Source organism: Narcine bancroftii, chromosome 7 (genome assembly GCF_036971445.1).
Source record: "Narcine bancroftii isolate sNarBan1 chromosome 7, sNarBan1.hap1, whole genome shotgun sequence".
NCBI classification, from domain to species: Eukaryota; Metazoa; Chordata; class Chondrichthyes; order Torpediniformes; family Narcinidae; genus Narcine; species Narcine bancroftii.
Genome location: NC_091475.1, coordinates 172,654,108 through 172,676,917, shown reverse-complemented (window position 1 = coordinate 172,676,917; position 22,810 = coordinate 172,654,108). Strand labels below are relative to the sequence as shown.

Below are 22,810 nucleotides of genomic sequence, written 5' to 3'. Positions count from 1 at the left end.
AATGACAGACTCCTCCACTGCTGAGCTCATTAGGAGTCCATTGGCGGGGCAGAGAGGAGTCGCATGGTGTCCTTGTGCAAAACTAGTTGATGACTTCTTGTAAAATAATTTTAAAATAAATCAACCCACAAATGTAATAAATTTTCACTAGTCTTTGGATGACCTTTCATTGTTGGAATTATGAAAACATTTAAAATAGAAATTTAAATACCTCTGATTACTTTTATTTAAATTGGGGCTTCTGGAAACTCTAAAATGCCCAAATTAAAATTTTAACAAAAAAATTAACTTGTATTTCCAATTGAAACCATGTTTTTTCATGTAGGAAACCAGGACTTTGGCTGAAATAGCGAAGGCTGAACTTGATGATACAATGGTGAGGAATCGACCACTACGTATTCGTTTTGCCACTCATGGAGCAGCTTTGACCGTGCGGAATCTTTCTCCAGTTGTATCTAATGAGTTATTGGAACAAGCCTTTTCTCAGTTTGGACCAGTAGAGAGAGCAATAGTTGTTGTTGATGACCGTGGGAAGTCTACAGGGAAAAGTTATGTAGAATTTGCAGCAAAGCCTGCAGCTCGCAAAGCATTGGAAAGATGTGCAGATGGAGCATTTTTATTGACATCGTAAGTTCATTTTAAAGATTTTTCTTTTATAATTGAGCTTATTACTGAGCAGAACATGTAAACATAGCTTCAATTCCATAAAGTACCTCAATTACTTTTGTTTTTTAAGAAGATAGCTCTGTACAAAATTTATAATTGCATTTCATTGTTCGTTTACTCTTGTTTTTAAACAAATTGTTGGATTTTCTGCTATTAGTTTGTTTTCATAAAGTGTATGAATTATCTTTTTCTTTGAGGATTTATATTTTGATTGGTAATTTGTTGGTTTACTCAAACCAAATATTTGAATATTTAAGATTTTTTTTTTTCTCTTGCAAAGGCTTGTAACTTTCAGATCACTTAAATGATCATCATGTCCTAAATAATAGGATGGGAGGAAGAACTGTTTGTTCATTTGACCATGTTGCAATTTAGACCAGCAACAATAGAAATTCACCAAGACAATGGTATTTTAAAGGCCATAATTTTTATTATAACTGTTAATAACATAACATTTCTTACTTAACTCTAACTTAACCCCACTAGGCGCATGTGTGTGTGTGGCAGGTCCCAAGCCATTACAGTTTAGGAACGATTGTGAAAAGTCAATTTTTAAAGTTCAGTTTCTATATACATATGTGTACATATATATATATATATATATATATATATCTATATATATAGATATATATATCTATATATATCTATATATAGATATATATATATTTGTGTGTGTGTATATAATCAGTAGCCATGTTAGTCTGATAATATTAAAGAATAAGAAAGCACTACGTCTCTGAGTCCTAATTGCGTAAGTGCATACACAACAGTGGCGACAAGGAACGAAACGAACCCTACATGTGCTCCATGCACCAACCATGGGAAGGAAACAAAAGGATAAAGGTAAAAGATGACTACCTAATGAGCTTCACGAGTTCCCGCCCAAAGATCAAAGCGAAAGCATGCCAAGATGGCGGAGAGAAAGTTCGGAGAATTCAATGAAGCAGATGAAAGTTGGGGTAATTACGTAGAATGGTTTAACCACTACTGTATAGCCCATAATATTAATGAAACCCTGGTAAACTGAATGTGCCTTCTTCCTCAGTATAATGGGCAGCAAAACATTCGATCTCCTTAAAACCTTGCTGGCCTCGGATGACCCAGGGATGAAGACATACACTGATTTATGTACAGCACTGGGGAACCACTTAAGCCCCAGACCACCAATTATGGTAGAGAGGCAATGATTCTATGAAAGGAAACAAATGCCAGGGGATGCAGTAAGTGAATACCTAGCAGCATTGCATAAACTAGCCAAACACTGTCATTTTAAGCAGTTTCTAATCCAAGCACTACGAGACAGATTGGTGATGGGATTGGCAAATCGCCAGGCAAAGCAGAAATTACTAGCAATGGACAATGAAGGAACTCTCGAAATCACTTATATAACGGCCTTGAGCTCAGAAATGACAGACAAAAATTTGGATGTGGGCCAACAAGACCTTGTCGGGAGGTCTTCCCACCAACAGTGCTTCCGTTGCAGGAAGTACAACCATTGCCCATAAAACTTTCTTCAAAAATTCCAAATGCCACTGTTGCAACAAAAAAGACATATTAAAGAAACAGTAAAACGCAGGTGAACTCCAAATCATGATAAGCACCCAGCCGAGGTCAAAGCACTGGCAGAGAGCAGCCCTAGCAACAAGGATAGCAATGGATCTGGGGACGACAAAACCACAGCTGAAATCTTGCACATCCAAGAGATAAATGGAAATAGCACAGCAACCTATATTCAGCTGAAAGTAAACAACGAACCTCTGAAAATGGAGCTCAAGTGTCTCTAATGCCAATAAATTTAAAGCAACACTTGCTACCACACCTTCCAGCGAAAATGAGTAATATGGAGATCTGTAATTGGAGACAAAGTCAAAGTGTTTGGAACATGTACAGTCAAGGTACAATACAAGCAACACAACCAAAAACACTATTCTCTCTACATCGTAGATACCCAAAGACCAGCAATTTTCGGAAGAAACTGGCGACAACACCTTCCGCTAGACTGGCTGGAAATCTGTTCAATACTAAATGTAACTACAAAGGCAACACTCAGCCAGAACTCAACCAAATCCTCAACAACCACGCATTGGTTTTTCAACAAAGGTTGGGAAAGATCAAAGGGGTTCAAGCCAAACTGCAATTAAAAGAGAATGTGGAACCAAAGTTCATCAAAGCCAGAACAGTTCCATTTCCAATGAAAAGAAAAGTTTAAGCTGAGTTAAATAGACTAAAAGATGAATGCCTATTAGAACCAATAGAATACAGCAATTGGGCAGGGCCCATCTAACTCTTACAAAAAGCAAACGGTAAGATTTGCATTTGCGGCAATTACAAAGTCACCATCAATCAGGCATTAAAAGTACCAGAACACCCCATGCCCAAAGCAGAAGAACTATTCCAAGCACTAAATGGAGGGCAAAAGTTCACAAAATTAGATTTGTCACAGGCATACCAACAAATAGAGTTGGGTAAAGAATTAAGAAAATATGTGATAATCAATACCAACCTGGGATTGTTCACTGATACACTCATGCCATACGGAATTTCAGTATCACCTGCATTTTTTTTAAGCTACAATGGACAAATTACTACACTGAATCTCAGTAGGATGTTATCATCACATGCCAAAATGACATGGAACACTTACAAAAGTTTGAAAATGTCTTAAGCAGACTACAACAAGCCAATGTACAATTACAACAGGATAAGTGTGTCTTCATGCTGCCCTCAGTAACATACTTGGGATTTTAAATTGTCAAGGAGGGGGTACGAATGGAAGCAGCGGCCACCAAAGCTGTTCACAATGCCCTATATCCAACCAACAAGTTGGAATTACAGTCTTTTCTAGGCCTTATAAATCACTATCAGAAACATTTCCCTAACATGTCTATGCAGCCCCCTAAACCACTTACTCAAGAAAGATCAGAAATGGTACTGGAAAAAGGAGACTAAAAACACAGTTGATCGACTAAAGGAAATATTAACGTCAACAAATGAGGTTCTGATCCACTACAACCCGAACAAGGGAGTGACTCTAGCCATTGATGCTTCACCAGTAGGACTGGGAGCAGTATTATCCCAAATCATAGAGAAGGATGAGCAACCAGTGGCATATGCTTCATGAACATTAGCTACAAGCGAATGCAATTATGCACAGCTGGAAAAAGAAGGATTAGCAGTAATTTTTGGTGTAAAAAGATTCCACCATTATCTCACTGGAAGAACTTTCACCATAATCACTGACAGCAAACCTCTAACTTTAATTCTGGGCCCCCACAAAGGGATACCAGTAATAGTTGCAGCCAGAATTCCAAGATGGGCCACGCTACCTGCCGCATACAACTAAGAGATAAATCATAAACCAGGAACCCTTAACAGCCACATTTACCACTACCCAAAACTGAACAAAAAGAAGAAATTATTAAGTGGACAGCAGAAGCAGCAGCTATTAACCAAGAACAACAACAACTGCCCATTGCAGCTCAGATGATTGGCAAAGAAACCCGAAAGGAGGCAACGTTTAAGTCTTATACTTAATGGATGGCCATAATCTTAGGTCATACCCGAAGACCTGAAAACTTGCTTCACGTGCCGCCATGAACGATCAATTGAAGAACAATGTTTACCATGGAGTACCTGTACAATTATCTCAGCCAAATTGCAATCCACCATATTATCAGTGCTGCACCACCACCATCCAGGAATGGTACGAATTAAAGCACTGGCCTTGATTGTTTGGTGGCCATCAATAGACAGACATTTTGAAACAAAATGAGAGAATGCAAAATATGTCAGACAATGCAGCCCAAAATGCTGCAGTTTGAAGCTAACCCATGGAAATGGCCTTCCAGACCCTGGCATTGGATTCACGTAGTCTTCGCGGAGCCATTCATGGGAGAGACTTTCCTTATATCAGTGGACACACATTCCAAATGGCCAGTAGTGTCGCATATGAAAAAAACCAAAGCCAATTCTACACATATACATTTTCTCACAAATTGGTCACAGACAATGGACCCCAGTTTACATCAGGACCTTTTAAGAGATATATGTGCGACAACAATATCAGATATATTTTGTTGGCACTCTCACCCAAGTACTAATGAGGAGGCAAAAATGCTTTGTGAAAACATTCAAGTAGGCAATGAAAACCAAGAAACTTCTAAACACCTCCTAGACTCAAGATTGCAGATTTCCTATTGGGGTATAGAAATACAAGCCCTTTTTGTGGACACTGCCAAAATGTTTGGCCTGGAAGTCAGCCTGAAGAAAACTGAGGTCCTCCATCAGCCAGCTCCCCACCATGACTACCAGCCCCCCCACATCTCCATTTGTAGGATCACTCCTACCACCCATGGGTCTTGTGCCAGTACTCTCTCACCCACTTCCAGTGCTCTAGGTAAAGTTTGTGGCAATGTTGATTTTTCTAAACAGAGGCCCAGATCTGGGCCTCAAAACGGTCAACCAGTTTACCTATCTCGGCTGCACCATTTCATCAGATGCAAGGATCGACAACGAGATAGACAACAGACTCGCCAAGGCAAATAGCGCCTTTGGAAGACTACACAAAAGAGTCTGGAAAAACAACCAACTGAAAAACCTCACAAAGATAAGCGTATACAGAGCCGTTGTCATACCCACATTCCTGTTCGGCTCCGAATCATGGGTCCTCTACCGGCATCACCTACGGCACCTAGAACGCTTCCACCAGCGTTGTCTCCGCTCCATCCTCAACATTCATTGGAGTGCTTTCATCCCTAACGTCGAAGTACTCAAGATGGCAGAGGTCGACAGCATCGAGTCCACGCTGCTGAAGATCCAGCTGCGCTGGGTGGGTCACGTCTCCAGAATGGAGGACCATCGCCTTCCCAAGATCGTGTTATATGGCGAGCTCTCCACTGGCCACCGTGACAGAGGTGCACCAAAGAAAAGGTACAAGGTCTGCCTAAAGAAATCTCTTGGTGCCTGCCACATTGACCACCGCCAGTGGGCTGATATCGCCTCAAACCGTGCATCTTGGCGCCTCACAGTTTGGCGGGCAGCAACCTCCTTTGAAGAAGACCGCAGATCCCACCTCACTGACAAAAGGCAAAGGAGGAAAAACCCAACACCCAACCCCAACCAACCAATTTTCCCCTGCAACCGTGTCTGCCTGTCCCGCATCGGACTTGTCAGCCACAAACGAGCCTGCAGCTGACGTGGACATTTACCCCCTCCATAAATCTTCGTCCGCGAAGCCAATCCAAAGAAAAAGAAAATAGAAATACACATTTTACCACAAAACGCACCCCAGCAGAATTGATGTTTGGCCACAACCTGCAGACAAGGCTATCCACAGTTCACCCAGATCTGGGCCTCTGTTTAGAAAAATCAACATTGCCACATACTTTACCTAGAGCACTGGAAGTGGGTGAGAGAGTACTGGCACAAGACCCATGGGTGGTAGGAGTGATCCTACAAAAATTGAGCCACTGCTCATACTCTGTTCTAGTGGGGGACAGATTGTGGAAACGACATGTTGACCATTTGCAAGCATTGTCTGACATTAAAGTCCACGAACTACCTCATGACCTGGAAGAGGTAGAATCAGACCTGCCATGGGAATCCAATCCCTTTAGCCAGGTGAAAGGGAGGTGGAGATGGGTAACCCAGTAACTGCGACAAGCAGCCCAGCACGTAGAACCCTGGAGGCCAGTGAAGGTGGGCAGTCGCCATCAACCCGACTATGGATCCCACCCAAAACAGCCCCAAGTAAATACCAGTACAGCATACCACGCCGAGGCAGTCCAAGAGAAAAAGACCACCCGAGTGCTTTAAGGACTATGTCCCATAATTATTGTTAAGTGCCTTTCTGTATTATAATCACTCAGTATATGTACCCTAATTCTCACTAGTAGTCATGGGCCTGATGTAGTAATGATAGAGTGGGCCCATGCAACATTTATTGCATGAGGGCAAAGAGTGTTGTGTATAAGACCACCCTGCTGTACATCATGATGTCACCCCTCTAGCAATGTTAGTCTGATGGTATTGCAGAATGAGAAAGCACTATGTCACAGAGTCCTAATTGTGTAAGTGCATACACAACAGAATCTTTACTGTTGTTCTCAAAACTCATGACTTGTAGAGTTGTTTTCAGAGAATTGACTTCTTATGAATGATTTCCCTCTCTTGCATGGAGGTTACAGAACTTGTTTTACATGTTGATTTCACACCCAGGCAAGGGTTACCTGAAATGACCATTTAAAAATGGAAATGATAGAACTGCCCTCTTTTAACAAAGAGACATTGAGGTGGCTCTTTCTCTTCGAAATCACTGATTCTGTGTACCTCCCATGATGAAGAGAATACAACACAAGAGTACCGCTCTCACAGAACGCTACTGCATTTCTAAATTCAGTTGATTACTGGTGCAATATTAAAGATGCCTTCTTGGAGGTGTATTGCATGACATGACATCACTCCTGGTTCTATTTGAAGTTTCACCTCTTCCAAAAGTATGAGTTGTCTGCTCGGGTCACAAGCAGATGGCTTTCTGTACACAGATCATTGATGCAAAAGCCAGCTTGTTTGAACAGATTCCATCTCTTGGCAAACACCATTGTCTTTCGTTTCAATGAAGAATCACTCTTTATTTTTTGGTTGTTCATACAGCTTCAGCTGAACAATGAATTAACAGATGTTTTTTCTCTCAACATGGTTTCTTAATATAGCCTCTGCTAATTATAAGATTTCAAAAATATCATCTATCTTTCCCTATGTATAACCCATTAAAGATTAATAATAGCACAATTCTGTCACACCATGCACATATTAAAGTATCAATGTAATAGCATATTAACAGACTGGTTAACGATTTGAGGTTTACTAAAGGTCAGAGTTCAGTGCACATATTTTAAAGTGAAACATAAATGGAATGTTAACTTTTTGCAAATCTTGAATTTATTTTGGACAAAAACATAAAATAAGTATCTGAAATATTGTTAATAACACCCTAATTTAAGATAAAAGTATGCGTGCTCAATGAGTGCTTCTTTCAGAACACTTAATAAGTGAAACATACAAGACTTCTTTTACCACCACAGCTCATTGTTGTGGATGACTCTTGATTGTTATTTTGATTATATATGTTTCCCCCTAGCTTCACTTGCATAGGTTATTGGAAAGTTTGTGTGCAGTATTGGCCTCCTTGTGCAAGGATGGATGTTAATGCATTGGAAACTGTTCAGTTAGGGTGACTATAATTTGACATGGGAAGTTGTGTTCTGGAATGGGACAGGTTAGATTTTCTATTCACTGGAGTTTGGAAGAGTTAGACAATTGAAATACTGGTAACCTCTGCATTATTGTTGTTTGGATTACAGCTTGCACAGAACTCATTAATGTTATCCAACAATTTGAGATGTGCAATAAAATTTTCTCTTACCATTTGTGACAAGGGTGGGTAGGGTAAATAAATGAACATACAGTAATTTTTTTTTCAGTTGTTTCTAATACAGCTTTGACTTCACAATACCACTTTTCTAATAAACAACATTCTGTAATATGGGGGTCATCAGCATACGATCTTGGGTGGATATGGAGGTTTCCTCCTATGGGAGGATCTAAAACTTGGTTACAATCTCAAGTCAAGGACTTGTTCACTTAAGCCCAATTTTGTTTTCCCTCCCAAGGGTCCCAAGTTATTGGGATGCTTTTCTTCAGATGTGAGTGAGAACAGAATTTTCTTTGAGGTGTATTCAGTTCAGCAATGATCTTGTTGAATGGTGGAGCTGGCTTGAGGGAAACAAATGACTACTGTCCCTCATTTCATATTGTGATAGATCAAAGAAAGTATGAGGCAGGGTTGTCACTTCAGCTGAAGGTGATCCAATGACATCAATGAACTTTGTGGCTTTGATTTCAAGGGGTTATCCTGTGACTGTGTGGATGGCTAAGCTGGACAGTTCTTTACTTTGTGTTTTTCCTTTATCAGTCACATTTAGAGTTTTGCTTGGTTGAAATTGTTATCTCTGAATGTAGCTGGTTTCTTTTGCAGTATAACAACACTCCTGAGAACATTGAGCTGTTTTTGGTGGCTTCTTCTATTGGAAGGTCTGACCTCTTTTGTGTGCTCTGCTGTGTAATTACACATCAGGCTTGTAAGCCAACCCAGAGATTTTTGATTTGGGCTTTTGAACGAAAAGGAGTCACAAACACCATATGGACCGTTTCCTTTTGTCCACCATTCATTGCTGCAAGACCAAATCCGTGGCCATTTTGATTGCACCCATTGCAAAGTTCTTGAATGGCAAGTTAAATGATGTGCTTCTGGAATAATATTCTGCTACAATCAGTGGAGGTCTGTGTGCAATGGCCTGTTGTGTTAACTTCCAATTTTGTGATTGAGTTTGAGCCACTGTTGGTCAAGTGGATCTCTATTGCTGGACACAGATGTGCATGTCTGAGATTTTAATTGCTGCTTGATAATGTTCTAATAGCAAAAAAACCTAGATTCAGTATAATCTCTCTAAAATGTCAAATTTGTTTTGTGAAAATGTGTAAATAGAATGTTAGAGCTTGATTGCCATGCCACAGAAGAAAGCCTTTCAGACCTTTAGATTCATGCCCCCAATTAGAGCACTCCTATAACCCTGCAAAATGTTTAAGTTTGCATAGCTGCCAATTCCCTACATAAAAGGGTATTTCTACATAAATTTGCAGAAGCTAATCTCCTTACAAGAATGTCTTTGGAATATGGAAGGAAATCAGAGCTCAAGACAAGAACCCCTGTGATCACAGAGAAAATGCACACACAGGCAACACCACCGGTCAGGATTCCACTGGGTCCTTGGATCAGTGGTGCTACACTGTGTTGTGATATCACAACTTCAAAGACCTGGGTTTGGACCTCACCTTGGGTGCAATTTGTGGGAAGTTGGCATGTTTTTGTGGTCTCATGGGTTCTTGTGCTCTAGTCCACCCACATTCCAAATACATTATAGTAAGGAGATTAGCTACGGTAAATTAACCCTTTCTGTAGACTTACTATTTATGTAATTAGATGCATGAATAAGTGTAATTGATTGGCATATAAGAATGTAAGTTGCAGGGTACAACAAAAAGAAGAGAATGGGACAAATCTTTCAAAATTGCTCTCCTGTGAGCCATTGTGGGGTTTGAATGGCCAAATGACTTCCAGTTATGTCGAAGGTAAATTGAGAAATATATGTATTAACTGGTGGTTTATTTTGTTATTTTTTTTAAAACTGTTTGTAACCATCTATGATGGGGAATTAAAAAGACAATTTTGGTAGTTTCAAGAAATGCACTGATACTTTTGAGGGGGTAAATACAAATTTTTGTTGGGATGAAGAATGTAAGAAATTAAGAGAATTTGTACTAAAATGATAGGCTTAGAAAGGTTCCAGGTGGACCAGTTGGGCTCATTGGCCATTTTCTGTGCTTCAATATTTGGTCTACGAATTGACTACTTACTGAGGCTAAGCTTCTGACAGTAAATTGATTATAATTTCCTTTGAGCATCCAACATGATAAAATTGGAAAAGTTTGAGTCAATAAAACTTCAGTTGTGCAGATAATTCAGATTTTTTTGTTGTGGTTTGTAAGAAAAAAAAATATTGTGATATAGAGGATTTTATTATATATATTTATGAAAAAATAATCAAAAATAAAGTTCAAAAAAGATCATTCAGATTTATTGTCAGAGTATATACATGACATCTCATACAACCCCGAGATTCCTTTTTCCTGCGAACACAGTAGAATTCCCACTAATTGGTAGTGCAAAAAAAATGTACACAATGTAAACAAACAATTGTAAACAGTAATGAATGTAAACAAACTGAAATACAGAGAGAACAAAACGAAAAATCAAAGTGCGTAAGTAAGAATCCGTAAATGAGTTTGTTATTGAGGCGTCTGGTGGAGGAGTAGCAGCTGTTCATGAAACTGGTGGTGCAGATCTTGTAGCACCTACACCTCTTTCCCGATGGTAGCGGCGAGAACAGAGCGTGTGCTGGGTGGTGTAGGTCTTGGATGATTGCTGCTGTTCTCCAGCAGCTCCGTTCCCTGTAGATATTCTCAGTATTGGGGAGGGTTTTGCCTGTGATGTCCTGGGCCATGTTTTCTACCTTTTGGAGGGGTTTGCTTTCAGGGGTATTGGTGTTCTCAGCACCTCTAGAAATTTGCCAGGGTTTCTGGTGTCATATCAGAAACTCCCGAGGAAGTAGAGGCACTGACATGCTTTCTTCATGATGCCATTGTTGTGTTGGGTTCAGGAAAGATCCTCCAAGATGGTGACTCCCAAGAACTTAAATTTTCTCATCCTCTCCACCTCTGATTTCCCCCAATGATCACTGGATTGTATACCCCTTGCTTTCCTTTCCTGAAGTCAACAATTAGCTCCATAATTTTGGTGACATTGAGTGCAAGGTGATTGTTAGTGCACCATTCAGCCAAGTTTTCAATCTCCATTATAATATAAGCTGTCCAGATAGGCAATAAATAGATACTGAATAATATGCATCCAAAGGATAAAAGTTTCACTGAATTTCTGTGTCACTTTGATCATGACATTTAAATGAATATATTACTTTAAATTATTCAACTTTTTATTTCATGCATTAAGTTTTGCTTTTTTCAAATTGCTGCCTAAATGTGAATATTGAAGCAATTGTGGAATATGTAATTGTTACAGTATTAATTGGGGATGTGTACATGTCAGTGGGTTTGCAATGTGTAATTTAGGGGTGATTACATATAAATTAAATTAGTTCTGAAAGTTCTGAACACAAAACCTTTTTCCTACTGTAAATGTGACATTACTTTACAGTTCTCCACGTCCTGTTATTGTGGAACCCATGGAACAGTTCGATGACGAAGATGGACTTCCTGAGAAACTGCTGCAAAAGAACACACAATACCACAAGTAAATATTTGCAATCAAGTAGTCTGGAGAACACAAAGTGCTGGAGGAGTTCACTGGGTCAGGTGGAATCCATGCAAATTGATGGGCAGTCAGTTTTGAACTGAAAAGGGGGGAAGTTGGGGCCCATGTAAATACCCGCGGCTATACCTTTGATTTGGAGAAAGAGGAAGGAGGCGATGTAGAATGCTTCCCAAATCTTTTCACTGCTGCATTGACGACTGCAATGGTGCTGCACCCATGATGAGCTCGTCAATCTTATCAATTTCACTGCCACCATTAATCCTGCCTTCAGATTTACTTGTTCCATCTCTGGTACACCTCTATCCTTTCTTGATCTTTGTCTCCATTTTGGGAGACAGACTATCTACCAACATATTTTATAAACCTACTGATTTCCAAGGTAACCTTGACGACAGCTCTTTCCACCCAGACTCCTGTAAGGTTGCTTTTCCTTCTGCTCAGTTCCTCTGCCACATCTCCCAGAATTAGGTTTTCATCCAAGGGAATCCATGGTGTCTTCTTCCTTTAATAAATGTGGTACCACCTCTACTTCTATCAAAGCAGCCCTCAACTGCATCTCCTCCATTTCCTATCCATGTACCCATCACCCCCTCCCCCAACATAATGGGGATAAGGTTTCCCTCAACCTCAGCTTCCCACTAATTCCCTCATTCAATATATTAATTTCTATCACCTACAATAATGACATTCCACCACAAGACATATTTTGGCCCCATCCTCTTTCTCTATGATTCTTTTGCCCACTGATTGCTTTGTACTAATCATCTCCTTTTCTTCCTCTATTCAAGTATTATTTCTCCACCTGTACTCCCCCGATCTTTCCCCCCCCAACCCCCCCCCCCCGCAACCCTGCCACACCCATCACCACCCTTTTATCTAGGCATCCACTTGGCTTTTGCTATTCCTGGTGATGACTTTTCAGCTTGAAAATGAGCTATCTATTGCTTTCCATTGATGATGTCTGACCCACTGAGTTCCTCCAGCACTTTGTGTTGCACAAATGAATGTTTCTCATTATTAGCATAGCTAACAGTTATTAGCATAGCTATTTCCAGAAAAAGTGTCATCAATAGGTTTGAGCCATGGATTTATTTTGATTGCCAGTATCACTTTTTTTTTCCCCTGTTTTGCTATATAAAAATAGTCACTTCTATTTTTTGGTTAGCTTTTAATTTTCAACAGCAAATGTATAAACATGATAATAAGTTATTATGTATCCTGCATTTGATCATTTTGAGTATCAATCTTAAAATTATTTGACATTCTAAAGATTAATTTTTGAATATTTCAATGAAATATTGTATCACGGGTGTTCTCAGCCTAGTAATAACATTTAAATGCCTTTGGTTACTATTTCCACATTTTGTAATTATAGTCCCTTTTAATAGAAGAGAAACATTCACATTAAAAGTGAGGTTTTTTTTTTCAAATCTCAAATTTGAAAAGATTTTTCAACAACTGTTAACACAACTATTTTGAGCATGTTTTTACTTGTCTAACACAAAATAGCATTTTTTAAAAATATTGAAGCCATTTTGCAAGTTGTGCATTGTGCACCATTCTGTATAGATGAAAGTAGTGTTTTATCATTATAATTTGATAATTATGAAAATCAAGTTCCATTTAATTTTTTTTAAACATACAGCATGGTAACAGGCCATTTTGGCCCATGAGCCCATGGTGCCCAATTACACCCAGTTAACCTATAACCCCTGGAACATTTTGAACAATGGGAAAATCCCATGCAGACAAAGGGAGAACGTTCAAACCCTTTACAGACAGCATGGGATTCAAAACCCCCCCTCCCCCATCCAATTGCTGGCACTGTAACAGGGTTGTGCTAACTGCTATGCTACTGTGCCATCCCAGTTGACCTCTCTTTGTTCACTCAGGTGTACTGGTTTTAAAACTTTCATTCCATCTTATGAATCTGATTAAGTATTGGTTGTTTGAAAATAGCAAATTGAAGTCTACTCAGTTAACTTGTGAGATAAGATAGAAAGTTGTGTTATGTCGCAGACCAGCAGCTATGGAAATTTACCAAGGCAATGTTAATATTTTTCTTTTAAAACACTATTTATTAGTAACTACTGATAATATAACACATTAGTCAAATCAAAACCAACCATGTGGGTGGGGGGTGTGGTGTATATGTCCGTCCCAAACCATTACAACTTGGGCACAATTCTAGAAAGTCATTCCAAAGTTTAGTCTTAGAAATTCATTTTCACAACACACACTTTTAAACTGATGCACAGAAGTATTACCAAGGAGACGAGAGAGACTGATTGACTGGACTGCCGAAAACTCACAAATCTTCATCGAGTTTCTTCTAGAGAAATATCCTTTTGTACGAACGGTTGTCACCACTCCCTCTTTCCTTGCATTGGGGAAATGAAACACGTAGCTTCCACGATGCTTCCAAAACCAGGTACAGGTCGATCAAAGTGACATTTCCTTTGGTCACGGTGGGTTTCAGTAATTCTCCTGACAGAGAATTGGCCGGATTGTCCATTATCACACAGTCATTCCTGCTCTTTGTTCGATGAGATGGTCGCTGGTTATAAAGTGCCGTTCCTTCAGTGTTCCACATACAGGACTCTCACCAACTGTGTCCCTGGAAAAGGCACCCAATGTCCTTTCTCCTCTCCAAAGTAGCGAATTTGGGTACAGCCTGTACTCGCTGATGCAACCCAGGCTCTCCAAAGCTGTGAATAGTTGCAGTCTGTACGTGCCCTTAAAGTGATACTTACACTAAATGAAGTGGGAGCTCGTAATAGTTGTTTTTCATTTATAGATGCTCACCAATTTTTAAATAGGCAGCATCAAATTAACATGCTCTAATTTAACTAGGGAAAGGGAGCAGCCACCACGTTTTGCTCAGCCTGGGACATTTGAATTTGAATATGCATCTCGGTGGAAAGCTCTTGACGAAATTGAAAAACAACAACGAGAGCAAGTTGATCGAAACATCCGAGAGGCAAAACAAAAGCTGGAGGCTGAAATGGAAGCTGCTCGTCATGAACATCAGCTTATGCTTATGAGACAAGGCAAGTTACTGCTCTATTTCTAAAATAATTGACTTTTATTGAATAGAAAGATTGCATTAGATTGCAGTCTTTTGCAGTTAACTGTTGAACCGTTTCATGGAAGTCTGTTTTAAATGTCACTGCCTCAGGCACCTTTAGGTTTGTGTATATAGATTTGTATTGCTGATGAAGACCAGCACTTTCTATGACTATAAGACCCACACTAAAATAGCATTCCTAGATGCATCTGCTGCACATCTCTTACTGGAGTCTCTTCTTCCTTCTACTTTAAATTGAAATTTAGTTATACAGCATGGTAACAGGCCATTTCGGTCCATGAGCCCATGCTGCTGAATTACACCAAATTAATCTACTACCCCCAGTATATTGTTTGGATGGGTAGGAGGAAACCGGAGCCCCCGTGAAACCCACACAGACCTGGGCGAGCATACAAACTCCTTACAGACAGCGCAGGATTTGAATCCCCCAGTCATGATCGCTGGTGCTGCAACACTAACCGTGACTTGTTTTGTTTTGGAGTCAAGTTATCCATATTGATGTCCAGAATCCTGAAGAACTTCTTGCAGGTGCCTTTTGAAGCACAAGTATTAGCTCAATTGGTATCATTCCCAAGATAAATGCTCTGCATAGAAAATAATTTGAAATTTCTCCTATTGCTCATCTGGAGAATATGCCAGTGCATCACTGACTGAACATTGTGTAGGTCCAAAAATCTCTGCATAAACCAACCAATCAGAAATGGTCTCTTACCGTGATATGTTCAGAATGTGCATCAGCCAACGCATATAGACGCTGCCTCTACTTAAGATCTTGCAACTGCACAGTAGTATACTGACAGTTTTTTAATCTATTCATTTACATTTAATTGCCTGGAAAAGTGGCAATTTTCCCAATGTGCACTTTGATGTCTTCATCATGAGAAGTTGTGTAATAATGGTGAGCTTAAAAGTAAGAAGCACAGTGACAACCTCTCATAATTGTTGATGCATTTCTTTCCTTACCTTTTGTTTTATTGGTTGCCCTGAAATCTTGCATGCTTTGGAACAGTGGATCATGAAACAATGATGTTCTGAAGTCTTTAGCAGTGGATAATTTATTTTCTAAACTATCAAAAAAGGGTATTGCAAACAGGTAAGAATGATCTTCAGGCAGCTGGCCGCATTTATTTTTGCGCTGGACACATTTTGTGGCAGATGATGAAATAAAGCTATGTTAATTCCTGTTTGATATCTTATAACCATATAACCGTTTACAGCACGGAAAGAGGCCATGTCGGCCCTTCAAGTCCGTACCCATATATACCATGGTGCATAATCTTAAGTTTGTGCTATTTTCCCCTCACTTTGATTGTGGAAGTCCCTGTACCCTTCTGGCAAATCTGCTTATCGCAAGACAACCAACCACAAAAAATCCAGAACTCTCACTCTTTTCCAGTGATGATCTAACCAAGCCGCTGAACTTCGGAGGATAACTTGCTTGCCCTTGAATTCTGGTCACTGACAGAACAGCACTGAAGACCAACAGCGACTTTCATTGAAAGGTCTTCAATTTGAGCATTGTATTGAATTGGACATTTTATATTTGTGAAAATATAAAATCTCTGTGGATTGTCACTATGTTGTATTGGAGAAGCTTGTGTGGTCCTGTGATCCCAAGAGTGATGCCGTCAGAATCCTGGTAGGATCACCCATGGCGCTAAAGTTGAGAGTGAGGTCCCTGACAAAGAAAAATCCAACCAAGTCCTCAATGGTGGAACTCAACGTCTGTGAAGGCAGGTGAAGGCTGCAACAAATCCATCAGCTCCATTGTCATGGTTTTCATCCCATTGGAACTAGTTGATTGATTTGTGAAGTATTGTGTGCTTCTTGAAGTACAACATCAATTACACTTTAACAAATACATACACAAGTGTCTTCACTCTGTGAATCAATGGACAAAAACGACTGACTGAAGGCACTGGAAAAAAGTAAACAAAAATATGGGATACAGAAAAGAAAGGACTGATGGACAAGGTTGACCAGATGGAAAATTTTAAGCAGACGTAACAATGTAAGAATAATTGGACTGAGAGAAGGAATAGAGGGAAAAGGTGCAGTGAGTTTCTTTGAAACATGGATCCCACAAATGCTGGGACAAAATAAGTTGCAAATTGAAAGGGCTCACTGGACCCTCGGACCCAGAACAACCAGCAAACAGCGACTTTGACCAGTCCTGGTAAGACGTTTAAGTTACTGGGAGAGAGATGTAATCTTGGGAACAGCATATGAAAATTCAGATATTGGGCTGAAATGACCTGTTACTGTGAGGGTGAGGGTGGATGTCTCAGAAGGTAATCGACGAATTTTCAAGAATAAAGAAGTGAAAGAATTTTCAAGAAAGTCATGAAAAGATTAAAGTCATCAGCTGAAAGGACTGAAAAGGCCATTTCAAAACAGGACTAACTGAAAGACGTATTTATATTTTATTTATACTAATAGTTCTGAACTGTCTAGTTTTCACTTTTAAAAGAAAAAATGCATTGGTTTATATGGAGAGCTCTGAAAAGACAAAAAAATGGTAAAGAAAGCAGCAAGGGGGAACTCTTGATTTGGGGGGAGGGGAAGATGGCACCAAAGATAGGGTTTCTTTTTCAGAAGAACCCGTGGGCTTGCGGATACTGTTGTCAATGTCACTGTCAGAGCTAGGAATGTGTGTGTGTTTCTTAAAGGGGAAATGTATGTGTTGGAAATGTCTTTTAATAAGGAAATGTTACAATAGTATTTAGAAAATTGGGAAGATATACAATATTTGTGTGAAAAATAATATGGATGAAACACCAAAGTTTATTAGTCTTCATTTAACAGGATAAACAAGCTAATGAAAAGGAAGATGGTCTTGGCATACTTATTGAAAGTGGATATAATCTTTTTGCAGGATACACATCTTAACAAATTGGAATATGATGAATTGAAAAGAGGGTTGGTGGGACAAATAATATTGCCTTTCTTTGGTTTAAAGACAAGAGGGGTGCTATTCTAATTAATAAAAATAGACCAGTGTTAATAGAAGATACCTCGATTGATCAAGCTGGATGGTATGTAATGGCACACTGTAAAATTTATGGAGAAACAAGGACATTTGTGAATATTTATGTCCTGAATTAAGACCATGAAGCCTTTATGAAGGACGTCTTCTTAAAAACAGCAGAGGGAAGACAAAATATATTAGTAGGAAGAGACTTTAATTTCTGCTTGGACTCCGTACTAGATAAATCAGCAGGAACAATAACGAGGGCGAAAGCAGCAAAAACCCACAATATCATATGAAAGATCTAAATTTTATTGATGTATGGAGTCAATTAAATCCCACAGATAGAGACTACTCTTTTTCATCAATGGTGCATGACTCACATACAAGGATTGACTTATTTTTAATGTCTGCTCATTTAAAAAGTAGTGATAAAATATTTAGTGAGGCTTCTATCAGACCATTCTCCATTAATATTAACTATTAGCAACAATGGAAAAGCAAGAGTATGTGTACAGATGTTGTTTCAATACTACATTGATTAAAAGAACAGACTACTGCAAATTTATAAAGAGATAGATGGAAATATTTTGTGAAAGATATCTGCTGTTTACTAATAATAGTTTTATGATATGGGACACACTTAAAGCATATTTAGGGGACAAATTATATCCTATACGAAAAATCTTAAGAGGGAACATATGGCAGAAGTAAACAGTTCGGAGAAGAATATTTAAAAATTAGAAAAAAAATCAAAGAACAGGACTACAAGAAGAATACAGATTTCTGAAGAATAAAAAGATATAATACAATACAAACATGGCACATAAAAAGCTATATCAAAAACTAAACAACACTAAGAGTTGGGTGAATGGGTGCACAAAACAGTCATCAAGATTGATAAATGCTATAAAAACAGAAACAGGCGCTCTAGCATATAAGCAAAAAGAAATTAACATCACTTTTAGATAATATTACATGGAACTATACCAATCAGAATTACTAGGAGATGAGAACAAAATGGAAGAATTTTTTTGATGAATGTCAAACTTCCAAGCCTGGAAAGGAGAGAAAAGTTAGAAGTAGATATTCCCTTCACAAGGGAAGAAATCAAAAAGGCCCTGGACACCCTATAGGATAATAATTCACTGGGAGTGGATGGATTTCCTCCTGAGTTTTATAGACAATTCAAATAATTATTAATGCCTTTTTTAATGGACGTCCTGGACCAAGCTGTGGAAAAACAGACCCTCCTGGAATCATTCTCAACCACGATTATTAATGTTACTAAAAAGGAATAGGGACCCACAAAAAAAAACTTTGTATAACAGACAAATATCCCTGTTAAATGCTGATTATAAGATGCTTGCAAAAGCATTGGCTAATAGGTTAGGACAATACTTGCCAAAACTGATACATAAGGACCAACAAGCAGGATTTGTTAAAGGAAAGCATTCTTCAAATAGTCTAGGAAGATTATTTAATAGAATACACATCATTAAATCTGAACAAAATCCAAGTATTACAGTCTCCCTCGACACAAAAAAAATTCAACCGTTTGAGATCGCCATTTTTATTTAAAACACTGGAAAAATTTGGTATAAGAAGAATATTTATGAATTAGATAAAGACTTTATACCACAGGCTAAAAATAATAACATATAATCAGATGTCTGCTGTGTTCCCCATGAGTAGATTGAGCAAACAGGGATGCCCCCTGTCCCCAGCACTTTTTATTTTGGTGACTGAATCGCTGGTGGAGGTAATAAGAAGGAATCCATGAAGTCCTTTATATAAGTCCTTTATAAGTTGGGCAAAAAGAACACAAAAATCCATCTATTCTTCAATGATATGCTATTGTACCTATCAGAACTGGCTAAATCTTTGGAAAAATTATAAGATATCAGGCTACAAAATAAATATGGATAGAAATGAGATATTGCCATTAACAAATTTTGAATATGAAAGATACTAAAAAGGAAGTAAATTTAAATGATAGGCAGATGGAATAAAATATCTAAGAATAGTGATTGACAATAACTTGAAAAATCTGTACAAACTAAATGTGTTCCTCTTCTTGGGAAAATAAAAAGAGACCTACAGAAATGGAGAGACTTAACGATTACTTTGGTGGGAAGGGTTAACTGTGTCAAAATGAAAGTGATGCCAAGACTGCAATACCTTTTTCAATCGCTGCCTATTCCGTTACCTAAATCTTTTTTAAGCTCCTAAACAACCATGTTATGAAATTGGAAAAACTGGCCTAGGACTACGGGCTGCGAGGACTTAGACTTCCAGATTTCATAAAATATTACCTAGTTGCACAGGCTAGATTTCTTGTAGCCTTCTTCACTGAAGACCCATTGCCCCCATCTTGGGTTCAAATAGTAATGTATTCAATGGAGGAGGGGGAAACAAAGGATTTTATCTATAAGCAGAGTTTCAAATCACTAAAGAAAAAGACAGATAACCCCATTTTAATACATATGATTAGAACGTAGCAAGAAATTAATGAAAGTATAGGGGGGAAAAAAAGTAGGGATATCAATAAAAGCACCATTGTGTAAAAATGTGCTATTGCCTATGAACATGGGCAATAGAATATTTGTGGTATGACAAAGATATAAAATATATTAAGGACTGTTATATGGAAGGTACTCTTATGTCCTTTGAACAATTAAAACACAAATATGGAGTGGCCAGTGGGACCCTCTTTTCTCCAGCTTAGATAATTTTTGAGAAAGATGGGACAAATGTTGACGCCAGTTGAAATTAGTGAAACTGAACGAACAGTTTGGATGGGGAATAAATCCGAATTTATAACAAAAATGTACTATGCTCTCCAATGCAAAACCAGGGTGGCAGAGGTCAAGGGAAAGATGGGAGTTGGACTTGGGTGTGGTGATTTCAGAAAGAAGCTGGTCAGATTGGTATAAGGAAAGCATGACATCAATTATAAATGCAAGGTATAGATTGATTCAGGATAATATTTTTTTACACCAATTATATTTTGGCTCACAAAAGTTGCACAGATCAAAAGCCAAAATTTCAGAGATGTGTTTCAGATGTGGGACTGAGACGGGAAGATTTCTACAGGCCACATGGTCATGCATGAAAGTGAGGCCATTTTGACAAGAAATTGGAGAAAAACTAACCAGGATAACAGGAGTGGCCTTCACTGGTGACCCAGAGCTATATCTATTAGGTAATTTCATGGAAATAAGCGACAAATTGAGCAAATATCAAATCTCATCTATAAAAATAGCACTGTTGGTAGCAAAACATATCATGATCACTTGGAAGTCCGACTCCCCTCTACTTATAGCACAATGGACTGCAGAAATGAATAGATGTATAACTAGGGGGAAAAAATTACATATAACTTAAAGAATAAATATGACACTTTTGTAAAGGTCTGGCAGCCATACCTGGACCACATAGTGGCCCCGGATACTGTGATAAACAGGAACAAAAAAGGTATAAAAGTAAATATATATCTAGAAACGTAGTTTCCCCAACTGTCACATGTGGTGCCTGCCACATTGACCACCGCCAGTGGGCTGATAACGCCTCAAACCGTGCATCTTGGCGCCTCACAGTTTGGCGGGCAGCAGCCTCCTTTGAAGAAGACCGCAGAGCCCACCTCACTGACAAAAGGCAAAGGAGGAAAAACCCAACACCCAACCCCAACCAACCAATTTTCCCTTGCAACCGCTGCAATCGTGTCTGCCTGTCCCGCATCGGACTGGTCAGCCACAAACGAGCCTGCAGCTGACGTGGACTTTTTACCCCCTCCATAAATCTTCGTCCGCGAAGCCAAGCCAAAGAAAGAAAGATGCAGTGGCTACTTCGGTAGAGATACTAAAGCAACTGTGACAGAATATAGATATGTTTTTGGAAGATAAATTGGGGCAGGTTTTAGTGTAGGTCACATACAAACACTTTAAAACAGATCTTAAAACAATGCTAGACATTTTGGGGCCAACGGTCTTTGCAGAAGCTTTGGAGAATGTCCAAAAGACTTCACTAATGGATTGTTGTTTACAAAAAGGCAACAGATGAAAGAACTTGTCTGGAAGGGAACTTGCTGCTCTAAGAGGGTTATGTGGTTTTGCAAGAAAAGAGAGTAAAACAGGTTTTCTCTCTGAGAGAGACAGAGATCAGTTCTACAGTTTTACAGCCAGCAACAGCAGTTGGGACTGGAATAGGACAAGCTGGCAAGCTTGTGGAATACCCCATTTGAAAGATGGGTGTAAGTGCTTAGTTCAACTTGGTCAAAGCTTTTGTGGTTCATGCAAGAGGAGAGGACTAGCTGTCTAATGTTTCACTTGGAATAAGAGAAACAAAAAGGCCCTGTGGTGACCTGAAAGAAAGAGGTTATCATCTGGAGAACGCTGAGGGGGGAAATTTCATCAGCAAATCACTGGAGTGGCTGATTAAAAAGGAATCAGTTATGGATGTCCTGGAATAACAAATCTCTCTCTGAAAACTGACAAAAACCTTCCTGAGCGGTAGCCATTTATCTTTCAAGCACCAAAGCTTGGTGAACTTTATCAATGTTAAATTCTGTGCACAGTATAAGAATTGCCTGCAACCAGTGAACTTGGAGGAATGAGAAGTGAGATTGTACTGTAAACCATAGAACCTTTCTGAACTTACACACACATACGCTTAGTATTAGAAGGGGGTTAAGTTCAGTTAGTTAAGACAATAGTGATAAGTTAAAGTGTGATTCTGGTTTCATGTTTAAAGATAATTTAAAATATCTTTTGTTTAATAACCATTTGTCTTGGTAAATATCTATTCCTGCTGGGTTTTGGGTTTCTCTGGGTTCGTAACACAATACACATACACCAGGTTAGTCAACACAAGACTTTACAAGCTTTTATATACCTCATGTCCCGTGCTCGACAGGAGGACATCACTATGAGTTTGCCGCCGATTCACAGGACCAGCAGGTTTAAATTAAGAACAGTGAGAGTCCCGTGCCTTGCAGCAGGAGACTAAGCAAACCAACGTGCTGTTACTCAGCACGCAGCATCGCGCACGTGTGGTCCATTAAATGGGTGCGTATCCAGCTGTCTGTCCTATGGCTCCATGCGCTCACTGAAGAACCACTCTGGTGATGGTTTACAATACC

The 22,810-nt window shown here is 39.1% G+C and overlaps 1 protein-coding gene and 2 long non-coding RNA genes across 4 annotated transcripts in view; 2 read left to right on the top strand and 1 right to left on the bottom strand.

The window, feature by feature from the left end:
• The window catches only part of pspc1 (paraspeckle component 1), a 91,150-nt gene that overhangs the window by 1,988 nt on the left and 66,352 nt on the right, over window positions 1-22,810 (top strand). For both annotated transcript variants that reach the window (XM_069891345.1, XM_069891344.1), the window contains exons 2-4: window positions 326-627; window positions 11,498-11,593; window positions 14,468-14,664. In XM_069891345.1, the coding sequence (XP_069747446.1) occupies window positions 326-627; window positions 11,498-11,593; window positions 14,468-14,664 (595 nt within the window). The remainder of the gene's footprint in view (window positions 1-325; window positions 628-11,497; window positions 11,594-14,467; window positions 14,665-22,810) is intronic.
• On the bottom strand, window positions 11,259-14,247 carry LOC138739397 (uncharacterized). The gene is made up of 2 exons (XR_011342217.1): window positions 13,882-14,247; window positions 11,259-11,567 (listed from the first exon to the last, which is right to left on the bottom strand). It is a non-coding gene; the product is annotated as an uncharacterized lncRNA (long non-coding RNA).
• On the top strand, window positions 14,671-17,484 carry LOC138739398 (uncharacterized). The gene is made up of 2 exons (XR_011342218.1): window positions 14,671-15,795; window positions 16,099-17,484. It is a non-coding gene; the product is annotated as an uncharacterized lncRNA (long non-coding RNA).